At 35.4% G+C, this 21277-nt stretch overlaps 1 protein-coding gene across 39 annotated transcripts in view; it reads right to left on the bottom strand.

Moving 5' to 3' along the window:
- The window catches only part of SOX5 (SRY-box transcription factor 5), a 1017940-nt gene that overhangs the window by 124741 nt on the left and 871922 nt on the right, over positions 1-21277 (bottom strand). For 35 of the 39 annotated variants that reach the window (XM_045062619.1, XM_045062611.1, XM_045062623.1 and 32 more), the window contains one exon: positions 6899-7022. In XM_045062619.1, the coding sequence (XP_044918554.1) occupies positions 6899-7022 (124 nt within the window). The remainder of the gene's footprint in view (positions 1-6898; positions 7023-21277) is intronic. The other 4 variants (XM_045062609.1, XM_023256839.2, XM_023256831.2 and 1 more) reach the window with 1 other exon arrangement.

Here is a 21277-nt window from a genome sequence, read left to right on the forward strand (position 1 = left end):
ATTAGTAATATTAGTAAATATAGATCTAGATCTAGATACTAATTTAATATCTAATTTTATATACTAATTTTATATACTAATTTTATATACTAATATATACTAATTTTATATACTAATATAATATATACTACAAATATAATGAATACAATATAAATTATATATATATATATATATATATATATATATATATATATACATATATAGACTAAATTCTACAACGAAGTTGGGTTCACCCAAAGTCATTGGTTTATAAGGTGTTTCAGGGGAGGGGGGGTAGAGAAGAGCTGGTCACAATAATTTTAAAACACACAAACACAGAAGCCTGAATATATGATTACATCCTCTTCTCTCTGCTAACGTACAAAGAACCTACAGTATGTGATCCTGACAACACATGTTTCCTATTTTGTCAATTTGATAAAAGCGTACCATGTCAATGGTTTTTAGCTTGTGATTCGGTGATTGTTTCAGCACTGATTGTCAACGACCTGTATGTCAGCTGACACAGTTAAATCAGAAATTAGCATGCAGTCTCCTAAAATGCCAGACACATGGACCCTTTACACGAGAGAGATATAATGGAACCCACATGATATCCCCATTAAACAATGAAACATGTGACATTAACCAAAAACAGGAACACATCAGCAAATATGCCTGAGGAAGTTTATGGTATTTAACTCCTAAACATTAATTTTATTGTGGTGTATGAGGAACTAATTAACTGAGAGTTTCCTTTTTTATTAGAAGCGGAAATACTGTTCAGAAAACTGATGAAGAATAAATACAGCATATTTTAAGTTTATTAAGCTTGGCTCATCGACTTCTATTTATTTAAGCTAATCTCATAAGGCAATTAAATATTTCAATCAGTAACGTTATATAGCTATTTTATTTAGCACATTTCTGAAAAATTAATCAATGTGTTAAAATGTGGAAAGTATGTGAATATATTTCTAGTTTCATACAGCCAAAACAATGATTAAACACATTTTCAAAAAAAAAAAAAACACCAAAATGACCTGATCTTTTCCAACATGAGCTTTGATAAATATACAAGTGGAAAATGACAACAGAAAAAGTTAAAACTTGGTGATTACGATGTAAATAGTTAAGGCTGTATCTAAATGAGACAAATGGTTTCCATCAGCACTGTAATACTTTTCTCTAAACAATTCAATTTTCCTAGTCAGAGGAAGCCCCATTCAGGTGTGGTTGAATGAATTTGATCCTGGATAGGATACGAAATGCAATTAATTGCCAGGTGTGATTTTAGAATATATTCTTTTAAACTAGATCTGTGTTTTCCTGGCACAATGCTACCTAGGAACTAGTTCATATACAATCCCATTTAATCTTTGAAACAATTAAGTAAAATGGGTGTTATTAGTCCATATTATAGATGAGGAAAAGAAAGCTCAGTAACTTGCACAGGACAATCACAGTAGCAGAACAAGGCAAAACTTAATTCAAGTCCACGTTCTCTCATTCCAAGTACCTTTCAGCTTGTAGTTGTGTATTTCACACTGGGTTAATTAAATCAAAATGAAACAAAAACACAGTTAACTATTTGAAGTCACATAGACACAGGAATCAACTGGTATAGACAAATGAATCAACTGCTTTACATATACAATATTGTCCATAACCCATAAGTACAAGATAAATTTTGTTATAATATCCATTCTATGATTGTAATATGATAGCTCGACACCAATAACCTTCTAGTAAGATAGGTCATATTAAGTTTTTAAATGAACATGTACTAGACTAGGCCAAAAGTTCCTATAATTTCTTGGATTCAGGCACCATCCACAGCTCAATAATTTTTTCATGGCACCTGCAGGACAAAAGAAATACCCAACTCTTCCATTTTGTTAAGTAGTAAAGGTCTAAACAGCTAAGGTAGTTTATGTAGTGTCTGACAGACGTCTCTGTATTTTCCTTGAAATTTTAAAATATGTTGTATGCCCCTGTGAATTAGTAAAGGCACCCTGGTATCTTAGCACACAGTTTGGGAACTTCAGCACTAGGCACATGCCCATCTATGGGGAAAGACTATCTGCAGCTGTGTGACACATTCAATTTGACACTTTGGGCTAAACTCTTGAGCCAACTCTTTTACCACTATTTGTTTTATACTGTATATAGAAAATGGGTTATTTTATTGGATTGCCTTCCTGCAGATTTTTTTATTTCCGCATAAAATGTGTTCCTGTCACAAATTTCTAAGGCAGCTGTTAGAATTATATGACTAGAAATTTTACACCCAAACAAAAAGGAGAGGAGCAGAGGACTGTAGTTATTAGTGAAAAGAGAAACACCTATTCCTCTCATTCCTGCCTACAAACTATGTGTTCCGAGGGAACGCCATTTAACTTTGAGGGTAGGGTGTGAGGAAGCTGTGTGTCCTGGAAAGAGAACTGGAGGTTGGAATCAGTGAAATTGGTATTAACCAAACTTAGGACTTTCAACCACCTTATCTCAAAAGTTTCTCTCAAGTTTAAAATGCTAAAACCAATATACACATTCAAAATTATTGTGAAATTTGTTAGATTTTTTGCCATATGAGTGAACACAAAAGTGGGGTCTTCTTGCAACATGAAGTATTCTCTAGGTGTCAAATGTGTGTACATTGTATTTCACAAAAGTCTAGATGAAACAACTTTTGTGGTTCACAGGTTGAAGCCTTTGGTTAAGAGGTTAGGATTTCATTTAGACTTTTCAGCAGGGGGAAGTGTACTGGGTCCTTGGACTCTTCAACCATCCAAAGTATACTTGAACCAATTCATTTCTACACCATTTATTTTATTATTCAATATTGGAAACTTAGTTTTAAAATTTATTCCAAGAATTTTAATGAGAGTTTACTGATTAAACTGAGCAGGTGCCCACAAACATAATTTAAAATTGGGATTTTTAATTATGCATTATAAAAATTGGGGTGTGTCTACATATAGCAACTTAGTTGACAGTTTTCATAGAATTGACAAGTTAAAAATATAGATTATTTCATTAATTTTTCCCCTGTGTGGAATGGTCTGTGAATTGAGGCGATTGATCAAACCAGTGTTTTTATGTAATTGTTTTCAAGTTATTATATATATTAAAAATATTAAACTTAATAAGACACCATTATCTCTACCACCTTAGAAGTTTGGAAGTATTTTTAGATATTAAGACATAAGTAGGGGGCCGCCCGGGTGGCTCAGTTAAGCATTTGATTTTTGAGTTCAGCTCAGGTCATAATCTCACAGTTTGTGAGTTTGAGCCCCTCGTCGGGCTCTGTGCAGACAGTGAAGAGCCTGCTTGTAATTCTCTTTCTCTCCCTCTCTGCTCCTCCCCCAGCCACTCATTTTCTCTCTCAAAATAAATAAATAAACATTGAAAAAATAAGTAAGAAAAGTAATAACTAGATATGGATCCATGAAGAAGTGTGGTTTCATACTTGATTTCATTAATAGCAAATGCCAAAACAGAACCTGAGATTCTGATAATAATACATCAATATCTGTAAACTGATCTACATATTCACGGATACGAGTGGACTACAACATTCTTTAAAACTTCTTTACTATGTAGCCAGTTTGCTCTGAAGTCTTTGGTTGTACTGCTATTAAATTATTCTTCTATTATTTACTGACATTCATTTTAACAGTTAAGGGAGAATCCAGCAGTAGGTCTCCATTCTATGCCATACTTCCACTATTATATTTTTCAAAGAGAAAATATCTTTATGTCCAACAGAAAGCTTCTTTTTTTTTTGAAAACAGCAGATGCCCACTCAATTGTGATGCTTAGGTTCCCCAACTTAATGGTCTTATATTATCTTTTCCCTCCTGAGAACATTTGAACTTTCTCGTATAGTTCCAGAGATTTTTATTTTATTTATTTGATCAAGATACATAGTCTAAATGGAAAAATTTATCATCAATATTTTCTATGAATGGACTGATGAAAAGCATTTGAATTTCTGATACCACCAAATATGTCTTTGATATTCGCTTGAAACACAAATCGAGATGAGTTGGTCAGTCTTCTTCATTGAGAATTAGGTAATCATACTCAAATTAAAACAACTGACGTAGTGTTGACAATTCTGGGGAGAAAATAAGGAGACCCACTGAAGAGAGATGGCAAGATTTATGTCCTTTCCTATCTCTATTCTTTCCTGCAATGTGATTAGTGAGGAAATAGCCTGGACTACTTAGTGCTTCCACCCAAACTGAGTCAAAGTGCCAGAGTGTCAACAAGGGTGGTCCTTTCTTGCGCCACTGGCTTCTGAGTTTCAGGGTTTGGCATGATACTAGGTTCAGGCTTGCCAGCGGCTGTAAAGGCTATATTCTACTTAATTTCCAAAGTTACAAAAGAAATGGTATTATTTGTAATTTTAAGCACCAAAGGCATAAATATCAAATGGATAATACATGAACGATTTTAGAAAGGGAGAAGTTTCTCCATGCCACATCACATTAACACTGAACAAATTTTAGCATGCCAATTCCGGCAAATGGGAGTGAGGTAGAGGTGTCCTTGACCTTTTCCAGGCCCAAAGTTACTCTATTGTTCATACCCAACATGGTTTTCTCTTCAGTACAATATTTGCTGATGGGACTTATTTCTACAGTTACTTAAAAAATGCCTTTCTGGAAAACAGAACTCGTCTATACATACATATTGCAGGTGCAATCTCAGGCAACTGATGATTTTCAAAAGTGTCTTTTGTTTTTCTTTTTAATAACCAAGATTACCAAAAAACACATTGGCAACGTGCGTTTAAGGTGAATAGCAATTCCTTAGGAAAATGGAAACAAAACAAAACAAAACAAAACAAAATTTTACGATTAAAAACTCAGAATTTAGTGTGGCAACAGAGTTTAAAATCCTGTATTTAGAATTTAAATTATTCTTACAACTTAAATGTTTAGAATATAAATATAGTCCTTAATCATAAAAAAATGTTGGTGTTTCTGAATGAATCGATCTATGAAGATAGAATAATGTGGAAAATAATATTAAAGGAATAAACTCAGGACCCAGAGTGAGAACACCATCTTAAAACACATGAAACCAAAGTCAAGAAAAAGATGTGAAAGAGTAGTTTCAAAACTGCAAAGGGCAAAATATCATACAAGTGTGAATTTTTATAGTCCCGAGTTTAGTTCATTTTTATCTAGACTCTGTAGCTGCAATCTACTCTTCTCAAATGGCTTTGTATATTTAAAAAAAATGCATCCCAGTTCTTCAATATTATATAGAGAAATGTTTAAAGACTAACAATAAATGTTAAAATGTGAAAATCCAAGACATCATTTTTACAGGAAGCGTAGATCTGATCTCTAGCAATGTTGGATAGAGTTTCTCAAATGCAATAAATACTGAAGCATAGCAAGATGTTAATGGGACAATTTATTAAAATATAAATGAACCCACATATACCGGGCTTTACAATACAATATTCTACATGAATATCTAAAAGATGATCATATTTCATTGTTTCTGATGATGTTTTACTTTTATCAATAAAAATATTTTAATGAGCTTGACTTCTCTATATTCTTTCTGGCCATGGTAATAATGTTCCAGGAGATATGTTGCTTAGTGGTCTATTCTCTCTTTGGAATTTGTTGATTTTTATTTAACAGATTATAGTTGGCATTTTGGCTATTTAAATTCTGGAAAGTGAAATATTAGAGTGTTTACACTCTAATATACAATATTAGAATTACAATTTACAATTTTATAATATACAATTCAGTTTTGATACAATATACAATTTCAGTTTTGATAAAAAAAGAAAAAAAGTCACCCGGCATCTAAATTTAAATAAATAAAATCATCGGCATCTAAAATTAGTAAGCAATATAAACAATTATCTTGGAATAACTTCTCACTTAGTGCAAAAATGCCCTTGTAGTGTTTGTAACAAGTGGTGATTCATTCATTCATTCATAACAAGTAATTGAATGTTGTACTAAAAGTTTAGATATAACAATGAATAAGACAGAGCCAGCACTTGCTCTCATAGAACTTACATAAAATTAAAATAAAAGGGAAAATATACAGGATCCAAAGGAACTAAGAGAAAGGGATCTAACTAGGTTAGGCAAGTTCTCCCTGATCTGAGTTGAAAGATGCTCAGAATATTCTCAGAAACTTAACATAAGACCATGGGAGAGGGGAAGGGGGAAAAAAAAGGGGAGGGAAGCAAACTATAAGAGACTCTTAAAAACTGAGAATAAACTGAAGGTTGATGGGGGTTGGGAGGGAGGGGAAAGTGGGTGATGAGCATTGAGGAGGGCACCTGTTGGGATGAGCACTGGGTGCTGTATGGAAACCAGTTTGACAATAAGTTTCATATTAAAAAAAAAGAAAAGAAAAAGAAGGATGTCCAGAATACTGAAGAGAGCGAACACTCACAATTGTAAGTCCAGAGTCATGAAAGAGTATGGTTTGGTCTAAGAACTAAAAGAAGACTAGTGAGAAATTAGGCTGTAAACGTAGGCAGGAGACAGATAAGGAAAGGCCAACTAATTCACATTAGGAAATGAGTTTATCTTAAAAGGCAATGGAAAGCAATTGAAAAGCATCTTCCTATCTTATCTTTGCAAAAACAAATTGAACCTGAAAATTATATTCATATTATGAAAAATACACGAGAAATGAAAGTTATGAAACTGAATTATTAAGAGCAAATATTGGCTTCAGGAGCGTAGAAATAATCTACGTTCTTTTAAAAAGCAACATAAATCCTTTTCTACACTTTTGGTGTGTTTCCTCTTTAAAATAAAAATGCTATATGAGTGATGTCATTTCTTGGTGTGGCAGGAACATTAAATTGCCTAATTTAAAGCCATGCCCTCCACCCACTCCCAAATGGAAAATCAATGGTACTTACTACATCCAGCCTTATAGCTGAAGCCTGGAGGAAGAAGGAATCCTTGCTGGGCAGCTGCAGCCAGTGTCCGTTGATCAGGAGGGAACACGGGAATCATTAATGGCGGCAGTTGACCTTGAACCTGCTGAACGTGATAGAGCGAATCAAAGAGACGAAGTTTTGGTGCTCCATGGTTCCCGCCCTCCTTACTTTATGACAAAAGAAAACCATTTATTCGATTCAATATGCTGGCATACAAGCTTGCTCAAACACTGGCCCTGAGGTCAAGCCTTAGACAGCAAAATTAGAATATACTCTAGTTGGAAGGTGTTACCAAGTTCATTTTCTAACCTGATGAATAATTTCCCTACATGATATCCACATGAAGCATCACTACTTCATACAATAAGGCTTTTTCTTATTGCATTAATGTAATGGTTAAAAAATTGCCCTGAGGTTGAACTAAAATCTCCTTCTATAAATCCTGTTTAGGGCTAATTCTACCTTCTAAAATAAAACTAACTAAACTGGTATCATTTTACATATAAATAGCTTTTATTACTTGAATATAATTCCCATGTCCACATAAGATTGACATTTTTTGAACACAAGAGCTGGGAAAGAAGGTTAGAGAGTTATGAAGACTTTCCCTTTTGTTTATAGAAAGGTAACTGGGGCCAAAAGAGAACCGACTTGTCCATGGCCCTGGAAGGGGAGAGTTAGACTAGGTCTAAAATCAGTCCCTTGAATCCTGCTCTGTGTTACATACACTCTTTTGTCTTCATCTATCCTTTGACAAGCAATTGAACCACTCTTCAAACCACATGGTCTGTGTTTTGGTTGCCATCTATGGAATACACTTTAATTTGCAGATGTCATTCTCAGGATATGGGGTTCACATCACTAAATAAATAACCCAGCATAACAGAATAACTATCTTCTTGGAATGGAGCAGAGATTTCTAGGAATACAGCCTAATGTAGTCATTTATGCAGCAATATCACATTACCGATTAATACAGTGGTTATCATAACTAAAATATTTCCCCAAAATAATTATTAAGCAAAATCTCCCTGATGAACATTATTATTAGATGGTGTTTTTATTAAATATATGACCAAGAATTTAGGATCATGCTAAAAATCAAGTATCTGATGTTTTATTCTCTCTTACTACTCCTTCCACACATTAATTCAATTATTTGGAAAATATTTAAAAATTTTTGATGTTTATATTTTGGGAAACGAGAGAGAGAGAGAGAGAGACAGAGAGACAGAGAGACAGAGCATGAGCAGGGAATGCGGCTAAATGAGAGAGAGAGACACAGAATATGAAGCAGGCTCCAGGCTCTGAACTGTCAGCACAGAGCCCAACGCAGGGCTCGAACTCAGGAGCCAGCCATGAGATCATGACCTGAGCCGAAGGTGGATGCTTAAGTGACTGAGCCACTCGGGCACCCCTGGAAAATATTTAATTGACACTTACCATGTACAAGAAAATGAGCTTGGCAGTAGAAAAACAAGAGTAAACAAGAAAAGCAAGAGCCTATGCCCATTACATCACAGTAGAGATAATGATAGAAGACTAAGAAAACAAATATCCAAAAAAGACTGCAAATTCATTCAGTTGCTAATCCTAACAGCAACCCTGAACACTCCCTCAGATTTGTTTTCTCTTTCTCCCATTGGCACTGAACATTCTTGGGGCACTTATGATTCCCATAGTGCTCATCATTTCTCACTTTAAAAGTCCACCTACAGTTTGTCCATTATTTCATCTTTTACGGTAAACTTCTGAGCTATTCCTGAGATTTTGGTTGGTGAGTGTATGCACTGTGGGGTGGGGTTGGGGGATGTTTGAGAAAAGGGTGGGAGGGAGGGGGAAAGAGAGACAGAGACGGAGAGAAAAATAAGCACTATAAGAATGAGAGATCTGTTTTCAGCAATGACTCTAAATTGGAAGGCATTTCTTTTAGCCAAAAAGATTTTAAACCTATCACTGCCACTAGAGTGAAACTAAAAGGGAATGACAACAAACAGGAATACAAAAAGACAGTGTCTTAAGGTTGGAGCGAAAGGTTTATATCACTACAGCCAGGCTTTTTTGAGCATACTGGAGGAAAGATATACCTGATGTAAAAACCAATGGAAAACAATTGACTAAAGACTCAAAATTGAGAGACTGCATATGGAGCAAGTTGGTAGGAATAAGTGGGCAAAATAAGGGGTAGAAATCCGAAGACAAAGGAGCATGGGGGCTAGTTCAGTGCAAGAAGAGGGCACTGACCAGAATACCAAGCAAGGAAACGAACAGACCCAGCTGCTGTATATATTTTATATTTCATTGTTTGTAAGTTATTATATTTTACACAGTACACCTCCTCCTTTCGAAGACACCGCTGGTTATACGATGTACACATAAATTTAACAAGAGCATTTTAGAGGGAAGAAGAAAGGAACTCCAAATGAAACACACAGAAGGGTTATAGGAAGTATCCAAATTTCAGATCGCTTAAAATTGGGGAAACATAACTTCTAGAATTGCAGGAACAATAGGTTCTTGTTTTCGTGCAGTTTTCAAACTTGAATGTATATTAGAATCACCTGGCAAGCTTTGAAAAATTCTCAATGCCCAGACTTCTTCCCACGCCAATTGAATTGGAATCAATAGGGGTGAGACCCAGCCAGCAGCATTTTTAAAGTTCCCCTGATGTTTCCAACATGCATCCACATTGGGGAAGTACAGTTGTATAGAATGCTTTCAGTCACTGTCAACTAATCTTTTTGTCTTCATGTTTCGCCTTGAGTCACAAAGCACCCTCAGGTATGTAAGTAGTTGAAAGGCACACTGCCTGACTTTTACAGGTTTTGGTGCCCACAGGATAGAACCAGACATTAAGTCAGATTGCTCATAGCATTCCTTCTAATTGAGTCTTTTATCTGTTTTTATATGTCCCTTTTGTGAGAAACTTTTAATGATTTGCTTTTTCCTAGAGAGTCACAACCAAACCCTTCAGCATGGTATTCAAGATTCTTCACAAGTTGTCCTCGGTCTATCTTTCCAGAGATGTTGCCCTGCTTCAGATCCTGTACTTTTGCCTCAAAGGAGCACGAAGAGTCCCTTGCATACTCGGTGTTTTTCCATGCCTGAGTGTGCTCTAAAGTGTTTTCTCCTCTGTTTTGAGTGATTTCTCTTTTCCTTTTTTTTCTTGGCAAAATTCTACTTATTTTTCAAAAGGTTTTGAGACCCACATAATGTGTCTGCCTGTGAAACACTTCTTTCTTGTGGTGCCAATTTTCAGGCAGAAAGAACTGTTACTTCTTTTAACCTCATAAAGCTAATACAATACTTACTGTATTGAATAATAGTTACTTGTATAACTTGAGCCTCCCTTTTGACCTATGAGCTTATTTAGGAAAGAAGTTGTAACTTACTTATTATTGTACCTCTAGAGAGCTTAACTTAGCACAGCAGCTGAAACTACTACATGTATTGATAATTCATGAATAAAAAAACAAGAACAAATTATATAGTCCCATCTTTTTAAAAGAAATTGTATCAGGTATTTGTTTATTTTTTGAGAGAGAAAGAAAGAGAGAGAGACGAGAGAGAGAGAGAGAGAGAGAGAGAGAGAGAGAGAGAGAGAGAGAGCGAGCTGGGGAGGGACAGAGAAAGAGGGAGAGAGAGATCCCAAGCAGGCTCTGTGCTATCAGAGCAGAGCCCAATGCAGGGCTTGAACTCACAAACCAGGAGATCATGACCTGAGCTGAAACCAAGAGTCAGATGCTTAACCAATTGAGCCACCCAGGTACCCCTATATTCCCATCTTTTAAACTACATCTATTTAAAAGTATTTTTAAGAAATTATTTATTTATTTTGAGATAGCATGAACTGGGGAGTAGGGAGCAGAGAGAGACGGAGAGAGAAAATCTGAAGCAGCATCTGCACTGTCAACACAGAGCCCCATGCGGCTCGAACTCCTGAACCATGAGATCATGACCTGAGCGGAGATCAAGAGTCAGACACTTAACTGACTGCACCAGGCACCCCAAAATTTGAGTATTTGAAAGAACACATTGTAACATATTCCTGTGCTTTTAAATACCTATGTAGTCTAAGCCTTTTATCTTAGTATGATTATGGAAATGCATTTTTATTTAGTGTTATGATTTGTTTTAGAGCCTAAATTTTCCAAGATCTGCATATATAGAATAACAGAGTTTTAGGGTTGACAAAGATCCTAGAGATTGGCACAACACAATCATTCTGCTGAATGGGAAGAAAATACTGCCTTGCCATATAAATTGTCCAAGTTCCCACCTCAAAGTAAGAGGCTGGAACTATATGTCTTAAGTTTTAACCTAGTACTCGTTTCCTGCACAATAAGAGAAGTTGGAGGGGAAGTTGAAACTACAAGGGAAAGAAAGGAACAATAGTGGTGAATAAGACGAAGTTTATTGTCCCAATGATGGGTTTTCTTTAGATTATCATACAACAGATTATAGAGCATTGTACTAAAACTCAGAATAAAGACTAAATAAATATCAAAATGTGTGGCTAATCCACATATGCAACTACAAAGGCATCTCAAAATACAGTTGATCACTATTTGTAGAATCTGTATGTGCAAATTTGCCAGTCGGAAATTTACTCCTTACCCCTTCCCCAAATTTACTGGTACCAGTGCTTTTGCAGTCACTCACAGATGTGCGCATACTAGTAAGACATTTTGTCGGCGATTTCACCGTTTCAAATGCACATAAAATCAATAATAAATATTAATAAGGTGTCTTTAAAATGAAACACACATAAAACAAAGTTATATGTTGATCAGGTGATAAAAACGGTGTGACCAAAGGCATTTAGGAACCTAAATCTATATTTTTCCCAGGAGCAACTGTTTGGTACTTGCTAATTCAGTGTTCATGGCAACTTTATAAAACTCAACTAGTGAAAATAATGAGCATCAATTGTAGTACTGCTGTATCTTAACTAATTTTCAGTTCACTTCTGCTGAAATTTAGTCACCCTTTGGGAGTAACAGACAGATCACATCAAAACAGCATAATGATGTCTGGATAAATTCTAAAACTAGTTTCTTATATGGTTAGTAATTCACACTTACATACTTGAAGTTTTGAGTACTTCCAAATCCTATTCACTATTAACTTCATTTATTTTCTTTCAATTAATGTGTGAAATTCCTTTTAGGCTTCTAATTAAGGTTTAAAATGTGTGACATTAATAATTAAGTTTCAATAAAATTCTTTTGTCACAAAATTTTAGTCCTTTTAATAGGTGGCATGTTACTCCTTAGTTAGAATAACCCACAATAAATTTAAGAGGCTACTTCCTTTAAGATGGTGTATTATGTTTCAACATCATTTATCACTCTACCACATAGTGTAAACTTGTCCTCTAAAATCTTAAGAATCCAACACAAGCCAGTCACATTAGGATACTTGTAAAAAAAACAAGTTAGTACATATCAATTATCCATAGTTAAATATTTTATATTTTATGTAAATGTTCTCTTGCAAAACCCTTTAGTGACTCCCTGAAACTAATATATCAAGTAGGTACTTAAGATTATTCCTTTAGCTTTCAGTCACATGCCTCTGTTTATTAGTTTATCCACTCAATCAACAATTTCACTAAGCAGAACGTGCACTTTTTTCTAACGAGGGATACAAAGATGAGTTCACACATAACACCTACCTTCTAGGAGCTCTGAGTCTGGTCAGGCAAATAGGTATATAGGTAACTATAATCCACTGCCATTAATTCAGTAACAGAAACCTGTGTAGGAGACTATGGAAGCAGACGAGAGACTCCTAATGTAGCCAGGAGAAAACAAGGCAAGCCTCATGGGGATAGGTATACCAGGTACAGGGGCTGAACAGACAGGTAGGAATCAGCTAGGCAAAAAGATGGGAGGGTGGGAAAAGAATTCTAAGCAAAGGAGCAGACATGAGGAAAGAAACAGGGATAAGGAAAAGCATCATGTGAAGGGGACACCATCTGGGCAGTCTGGGATAACGAAAAAGTAAGAGGAAACCAGTGGTGAGAAGGTCTGTCTAAATGAGTCTGTGTGTCAGGGTAAGAAGCATGAAATTCCCCATGAGGCTGTGGGGAACAACCAAGGGATTTTGAGTAGGTTAGGTAGAATACTCTGATGGCTATATGGAGAAGAGATTTAAAAGACCAAGCATAGAGACCAGACAGGAAGCTAATTGAGTAAACCTGGCAATAGATTATGAGGGCTTGATTAGTTATAGGAGGGTTAGAAATGAGGAGAAAAAGCCAAGAAATATTCAGAAAAAAGGGGGGTATTAATGATGGGGGGGGATGCTATATACATGTGGGTATATGAGAATATATATATATTCTGTGAGTCTTCCCTTTCCTGTGATTTTTCTCAGAGTTCCTGTCACAGTGGTTGAGGAGCAGAGAAGGTGAATTCCAGCACCCAGCTTGGGGAAGACAAGGATTGTGGGAAATTCAGCAAGGACATTAAGAAGAAACCAAAGATGCTTTTGAATGACAATGGACCCTGGGCTCTACCCCAGGAAGAGAGACCTGGAAGGGCTTACTAGACTGGAAAAATACAGAAATCAAATAACTAGAGGGACTCCACATCAGTATCAAGGAGCAATTTGTGTGAGTGCTCAAACAATAGGAAGTTAGGTTATGATGGTACATTTGCTTAAACTACATACACAGATGTTATAATGAAAGGCAGCTGTATGATTTAAGTTATCACAAGTACAAATAAAATGTAAAATCTAAAACTTTCAAATGTTCCTCAGGAGTTCAGTCAGATGAGTACTGTTGTGTTCAAGCACACATCATCTTTAGGGATCAGTTCACCTACAGATGAAATTCAGTCATCTTCAGGGGAGAACACAGCAGCTGTTTAGAAGCACATAGTGATAGTACACAGTAGTTCTTGAGAAAATGAAGAATATAATATCCAAATGAGATTACAAGAGGGGTTTAGGTAGGCAGGATATAATTACCCAAACTGGAGTAACCAGGATCACAAAGCTGACTTTCTACCATTAGCAAGAAGAGGCATGGGATCTTCAATGACCACTAACAGTTTGTGATTTTTCTTTTCATATAAGAGAAAGATTTGTCAGTTTATCCTCTCCAATGCAATGGTCGTTAGAAAAAAAAAACTACACTAAAATTAAGAGTAAAGGAGTCAATTTTATCTTCCAATTAATCTACTAGGAAAACTAAAGAAAATCTCACTGAGAGCTAGAGACATAAAAACACTGCTAAAATTGCTATGCCTGCCTCTCACTTCCCAATAGCCACACTGGAGTTGTATCACCTCTAATTTCATGTGATTTAAGACAAAGACAAAGTAGCCATATTCTTTTAGAACAAAAATGAACAGCCATGTGGATTTTTTTACATAGTACTCTTCTTCGGCAAAAAGCCACAGAACTTTTTTTAAAAATCGTTTCCAAGGATGAAAGTGACTTTGCCAAGCAAAGTGGCTTCAAAACAGGCCTCAAAAATACTAATAGAAAGACAGATGGTTCTACTAAGAGCTTGGCTGCCAAAATTAAAAAAAAAAAAGTAGGAAAAAAACCCAGAGTGATGCTATTGAAGCTGACTGCAAAGTTATCTGATGACTACAAATACTTTTGTCCCATCGCAAGTGCTAACTCTGCCTCCAGGGCTGATATAGCCAAACTACTAACTTCCCCACATCCAGTCCCCCTGGATTCCCACCCCTCCTAAATAAAACCTGTCAGTGCCAAGCCCCACAAAACAGCACAAGCATGCACTTGATTCTGACTGACTGCTCTGCAGAAGCAAAATATTGCATTGAAGAACTCCTATTTAGGAACAGACCCACAAGGAAAATTGCTTTTCTTTCAAAACTGCCTGTCACATTTTCTTTTTCTAATTCCCCCTTTCCTCCTCCTCTCTGTCACCAAAGGGCCCCTGGGCCCTATGAGTTTAGATGATACAAACTCAATTTGTATAAAGAAGGCAAGAGGCAGCACCACAGAGAGGTAGAGATAGTTTACAAGGATAGAGAAATAATCCAGTCAAGACACAGTGCAATTTTCTTTCCAAACTACTACTACAATAATACCTCCACTTTATTTCCTTCAGGGAAACTGTCATTTCTTTTTAACCAGATTGCTACTAGATATAATAGAAACTGAAATATTATATGGTCACTGACTCTTCCTTTCAATGGCTCATTTCACTACTGCATTTTTACTTTTGCATGATGTTCTCATTGTTGGCATTGTTACTAGCATACAACCACTTTCAAATGATGTAGAATTAAGACCTCTGTCACTTTAAAGCAATAAAATTTCATTCTTACTACTGTGCAGGTTTCAACTAAGTAGTTTTCTTGTCTAATAGCACCTTTTATTTATTTTCCATACTTAGGCATTACATTCTTATAAAGCACCATTTTAATATACATTAAACTCATATCAACCAAAATGATGGCATTTCTTATAAATATGAAACATGCTTAAACAAAGTATCTTTGCTGACTTAAGGAAAAATCTCTGTTTTAAAGGTTGATAATCATAGAAACTTGAGGGTGGCAAAAATATGGTGTTAAATAAGAAAGCAAACGTGAAGGAGTATGGGAAAAACAGCCATTCAATTTGCCAAGGACAATTTTGCACTGAATGAAAGAATTAAAAAGGCAATGATTAAAATATCTCAAATGATGCATTACTCAGGATTAGGTTATCACCTGTTTCTTAAAGGCAATATTTTATGTAGCTCGTTAGCTGTTACTTGATAAAAGCAAAGTCTTTCTTTCTAATGCAATGCTATTTGTTCCCTCCAATGCGTGTGACTATTTGTATTACTTATCATGGTTCCTGACAACAAAACAGCCTAGTTCATATGAGTATGCATGTTCTCTGTTAGCATGAACAGAATCAGGCTTTGCCAATACTAATACAATCTTATTTTATATCATGCATTACTCTGTCAATTATCATTTACATGCAAATGAAAGACAACATAAAATATAATGGCCAACATGAAATATAATATATTTTTCAATTATATTTCTCAGGACACCATCATTAGAAAACTTAATAAAATTCACTATTTATTGATTTCTGATTTATGATGTTTTGCTCAATGGCCTACAATAGTTTATTAGTGATTTTTTTTCTCATGCAACATAAATCTTAGTTCAACATAAGTTGTTTAAAATATTATACCTCAAAATATTATCACTTTGTGGGGAGGGTTAAATTGGAAAGACTGCTAATGCATACAGGGTTTCTTTTTGGAGTCATGATAATGTTCTGGAATTAGACAGTGAGGACGGTTACAAAACACCATGACTATACTAAAACAACTGAATTGTATGCTTAAAAAAAGGGTCCATTCCACTCCATTTCACTATTGCATGTGAACTGCACCTCAATTAAAAAAATAAATAAATAGGGGCGCCTGGGTGGCGCAGTCGGTTAAGCGCCCGACTTCCTCCAGGTCACGATCTCGCGCTCCGTGAGTTTGAGCCCCGCGTCAGGCTCTGGGCTGATGGCTCAGAGCCTGGAGCCTGTTTCCGATTCTGTGTCTCCCTCTCTCTCTGCCCCTCCCCCGTTCATGCTCTGTCTCTCTCTGTCCCAAAAATAAATGAAAAACGTTGAAAAAAAAATTAAAAAAAAAATAAACAAATTTAAAAGACCACATCAGAAAATATACAATGTCACTGCTATCTGAAGCAGGATTAAATGTGCTTTGAAATAATCATATCTTGTGTTAGAATCACGTATGATTATTTTTTATTTTTATATTATTATTTTGTATTTTTATAAAGTCCTTTGACATAAATTAGTCCAATTATACTTTATCCTGCCTCTTGGAGATCAGCAGGTCAGGTGTTGTTATTTCAATTTTATTAATAAGGAAATTGGAAATAGGGCGCCTGGGTGGCTTAGTTGGTTAAGCAGCCGACTTCAGCTAAGGTCATGATCTCATAGTTCGTGAGTTCGAGTCCGGCATGGGGCTCTGGGCTGACAGCTCAGAACCTGTAGGTGTCTCCCTCTCCCTCTGCCCCTCCCCTGCTTGCATTCTGTCTCACTCTCTCTCTCACAAATAAATATACGTTAAAGAGAAATTAAAAAGAAAATAAGGAAATTGGAAAGGCAAACAAATAATTTGGAGATTTACCCATGATCATATACTTAACCAAACAATAAGCCTAGAACTTATTTTTGAGTCTACTTAACTATAAAACAAAAACGTAATGATCTTCTAAAATAAAAATACTGATTTATTTAAAAAGAGTATAGAAACATTGTCAAAATTCCCATATTATGTGCTCAGCATAAAAATGGATCACATTTAAATTATCTTGCAAGGATAAAATTCTATTATGTTTTAAGAGATTTTTACCACAAGGATGGCATTTTGACTTTGATTTTCATATTTATTTTACATTTTATTTTGTGTTATGTTTTCTGTCCACAGTGTTTTTAAAATTTTCAATGTGTATACATACTACTTTAATGATCTGAAAATTAATCAGAAAAAAACAGAGATGTAATAGAATATTACAGAGCCTGGCATATCACAGAAGAATATTTAATATAGGAATTGCTATCCTAAAGATATTAAAGATCTTAAATTGTGACTCTTTGTAGCCTATTTTGGTAGAAAATAGGAAAAAATTCTTTAATATGTGACTGAAGAATCTACTAAAATGTAGGGGCGCCTGGGTGGCTCAGTGGGTTGAACATCCAACTCTTGATTTTGGCTCAGGTCATGATCTCATGGCTCCCAGGTTTGCTGCCTGCATCAAGCTCTGCATTGACAGCATGGAGCCTGCTTGGGATTCTCTCTCTCTCCCTCTCTCTCTGCACCTCTCTCTCTCTAAAATAAATAAATACATATTAAAAAATAATTTTTTCACTCTGATTTTCATAAAAAGCATATATAATATTAACATTTATTCAAAGTTTCCTGAAATCATTACCAATTATTTGACCTTTATTAGTTTACTTCTTGCTGAAATATCCTACACCACTAGTATTTATTCTATGCAATGAGCATCGGATTATGAACGCTTTTAACATTTTCTATTTCTTGCTTGTATTAATTTACACTTCCCTCATTATATTTATGATTATTTCCGGACAAGAGATCTTTTATTCTTTGACTTGTTTTCAAGTTAGAGACCAGGAGGTGAAGCTGAAAACTTCATCTTATTTCTACTCAAGAACTACTTTTTCCTCAAAACCTAACTTAAGTGTCACTGCCTTTACAAAGACTACCCAAACTCCCAAGCAAAATATATTCATTCATGGGTTGAGTGCCCACTTGTGCTAGGTATTACTATCGGTTCTAGGAATATTATAATGAGTAAGACAGACAAACACTACAGAAAAATTAAAGAAAGAGGAAAAGAAATGTCGGGATGGAGGCTGCAAGTTTAAATATGGCATCAATGATATGGTGCCATAAAGATCTGGAAGAAAGGATACAATAAACCTCTCAGTAACCCGGGGGAAAGTGTTCCAGGCAAATGGAAGAGGAGATGTTAAAAGCCTGAGGTAGAAGTGTGCAGGCTGTATACAACAAACTGTTTCATTCTTCTCTCTGTACTCCATATAGGGATTCCACTAGGTTGAAATTACTTGTGTCTGTCTCCATGAGAAAACTGCCTTAAGGGCAGGACATAGCAAATTCATATTGGTATCCACAGGATCCAAATTACTGCCCAGCATATAGTACCTGCTCAATTTATGTCAACTGCACTAATTATTTTAAAAGACAATTACAGGGGCACCTGTGTGGCTCAATTGGTTGAGTGTTGGACTCTTGATTTAGGCTCAGGACATGATCCCAGGGTGGTGGAATACAGCCCTGAGTCAGGCTCCACCTTGGTTGTGGAGCCTGCGTAAGATTCTCTCTCTCCCTCCTTCCACCCCTCTCCCCAGTTTTCCCTCTCCCTCTCTCTCTCTCTCTCTGAAAAAGAAAAAAAAAAGACAATGACTATTAGCTAAGGCTACTCATGTCTTAGTCTCAGTGTCTTGTAAGAGGAACAGTTTAGTAAAACATTTCCTTTTATACAATGGATTTTAGTCTTTATTTCATTTTCATTCAGGATTTAACATTCTTCCCCAAAGTAATGTCCCAAAACATGGCATATAACTGTTGCCACTTTTTACCCCAATTCATGACCTTCCTCAGAGCTTAGTTTTAGTATCGGTTATGCTCAGTTAGGTTTTGTGCACTTCATTGTTCCTCGGGAGAAGAGAGAAAGAAGTCTGATGTGTCGTTAGGAAATACCATAAGAACTACAGTTAGATGTTATTTAAGATAAAACTGTATTTTTTATTACTCATATGGAATGAATACATATTTTACAAGATTAGGAAGTCAGTTCAAATGAATACATTGTGTGTCACTGAACACAGTTGAATTGTTTGCTCTTATCCACATATCAAGACATAAAGTAATGTGACTAAAAGGTAATGGAAACACATGAAGAATAGAGTTTAATTTGTAGGCATGAACTTGTATATGCTAAAAAAGAGTTTTTTAAATTTTTGACTAAAAATTCAAGTACATAGGTGTATCCTTAAACTACGTATTAATTTTATTTTGTTTAAGAAAATAACTGTGATTATACTATTTACGTTTCTTTTATTCAGACTTTTCCCAGTGTGTAATTTCAATATTTTAGCAAGCAGGTGCTAGATTGATGTGAAGGGCTAGTGTATGGGGATTTGTTTATTTGTAGCATGCAAAGTGTATACTGAAGCAGCAATGAAAAATGTTGTATCTGTGGGAAGAAGCCCTTAACATCAAGTATTCCTGCAAGCAAAACCAAAAATAACATTTCAAACATCGCCCCCAAACTCAACCATATTAGCGGCATTTTAATGTGCAGTTCTATTGCTTAGAATGTGAAAAACCCATGCTCTTTGAATAACAATGGATACTGCCTCATAATCTCAGTTGGAACTTGGTACTCAGATGCTTCTCACTTGACTATAGTTGAAGACATTCTAGCAGTAAGCCACTCACTAGAACATTTGTCACTGAAAATAAAACGTGTGAAATTCCCAGAAAGGGCATGTTAGATGTTTCTTAAGCTGAAAATGTGAAATATTTTTGTAATTGGACAACCCATTGAACACAGTGTCATTTATATAATCAAAAGTTTTTAAATCTGTTGGAGAAGGAATATTATAAATTATTCCACTGTCGGTACATTCAGTAGGGAACTCTACACTACCTGCAACAATCTATGTCAGTATAGCTAATTTCCCTACTTTGCTAAATTTACTCGATCCTGTACAGCAAAAAGCACTATAACTTGCCCACATATACTGACAATAGTTAAATAAAGGTGAATTATGCAATACCATTGATATTTTGCGAAATCTATAAACTGCTTTTACTATTAGAAATGTTCTGTATGTCATCAAAATTGTGACAATTCTAGCTTTATATGGGTGTTTTGTTAGATGAAAAGAGAACGTGGACTGAATGCATGATTTTTTTCCATCTGCCTGCCCTTTACCAAAAGTATTTGATAGATGATTGTTAATGTTAACATCTATTCTGTTTCCCTAAGCTTCTCTCATGATCCTTTTTTTCCATGTTGACTTTTGCACAATTCTACTTTCACTCATCCAAACTCACCAAAACCCAATGAAATAGATCCTTCCATCACCCATTTTACAAGGGAAGAAACTGAGGCATGCCTCAAATAAGACAGACTGTAAGTCAAAGAGCTAGAATTCAGGTTTTTCACCATTACACTTTACAGCCACTCAAATAAAGGATATACTTATAAATAAATCTTACCATAACAAAATACATTATAACTTACATGAAAAATTTTTAAATCACAAATATTTTGAATCGCATGACTTGAAAATAGTTATTTGAACACATGATTTTAAAAAAAAGTATAAAGGAAACAGTATTAAATATCAAATATCCTAGAAAACTCTGCTGCTATAATACACATAGATCCTGGTTACATAATAATCAACATATTTTTTTGATTGAGCCTCCAGGGAAGTTGAAAAAGAAAATGAGGACAAGTTGAGAGTAGGTGGGTAGAATGAGGGTTGCACTGGTGGCAAATGTAGGTAATAGCAACTAGAACCCAGGATGAAGCCTTGGGTCCCTAAAAAGCTAACCTTCAGATTCCTGTACTAACACAGGAAAAAGGAGGGATATACCATTACTGAAAGATAAGTTTAAAAGAAATATTTAAATTAAAGCAGGCATACTGGAATGTTTCTACAATACCTCTGGTAGAAAACCACTGATGAGAATAATGATGGTGATGATGATAGTTTGACAAATATTTATTGAGGGCCTACAATGTACAAGACATTTTCCCAGGTACTTAAAATACTATAGTA

This window comes from Felis catus, chromosome B4 (assembly GCF_018350175.1).
Source record: "Felis catus isolate Fca126 chromosome B4, F.catus_Fca126_mat1.0, whole genome shotgun sequence".
Classification (NCBI taxonomy): domain Eukaryota; kingdom Metazoa; phylum Chordata; class Mammalia; order Carnivora; family Felidae; genus Felis; species Felis catus.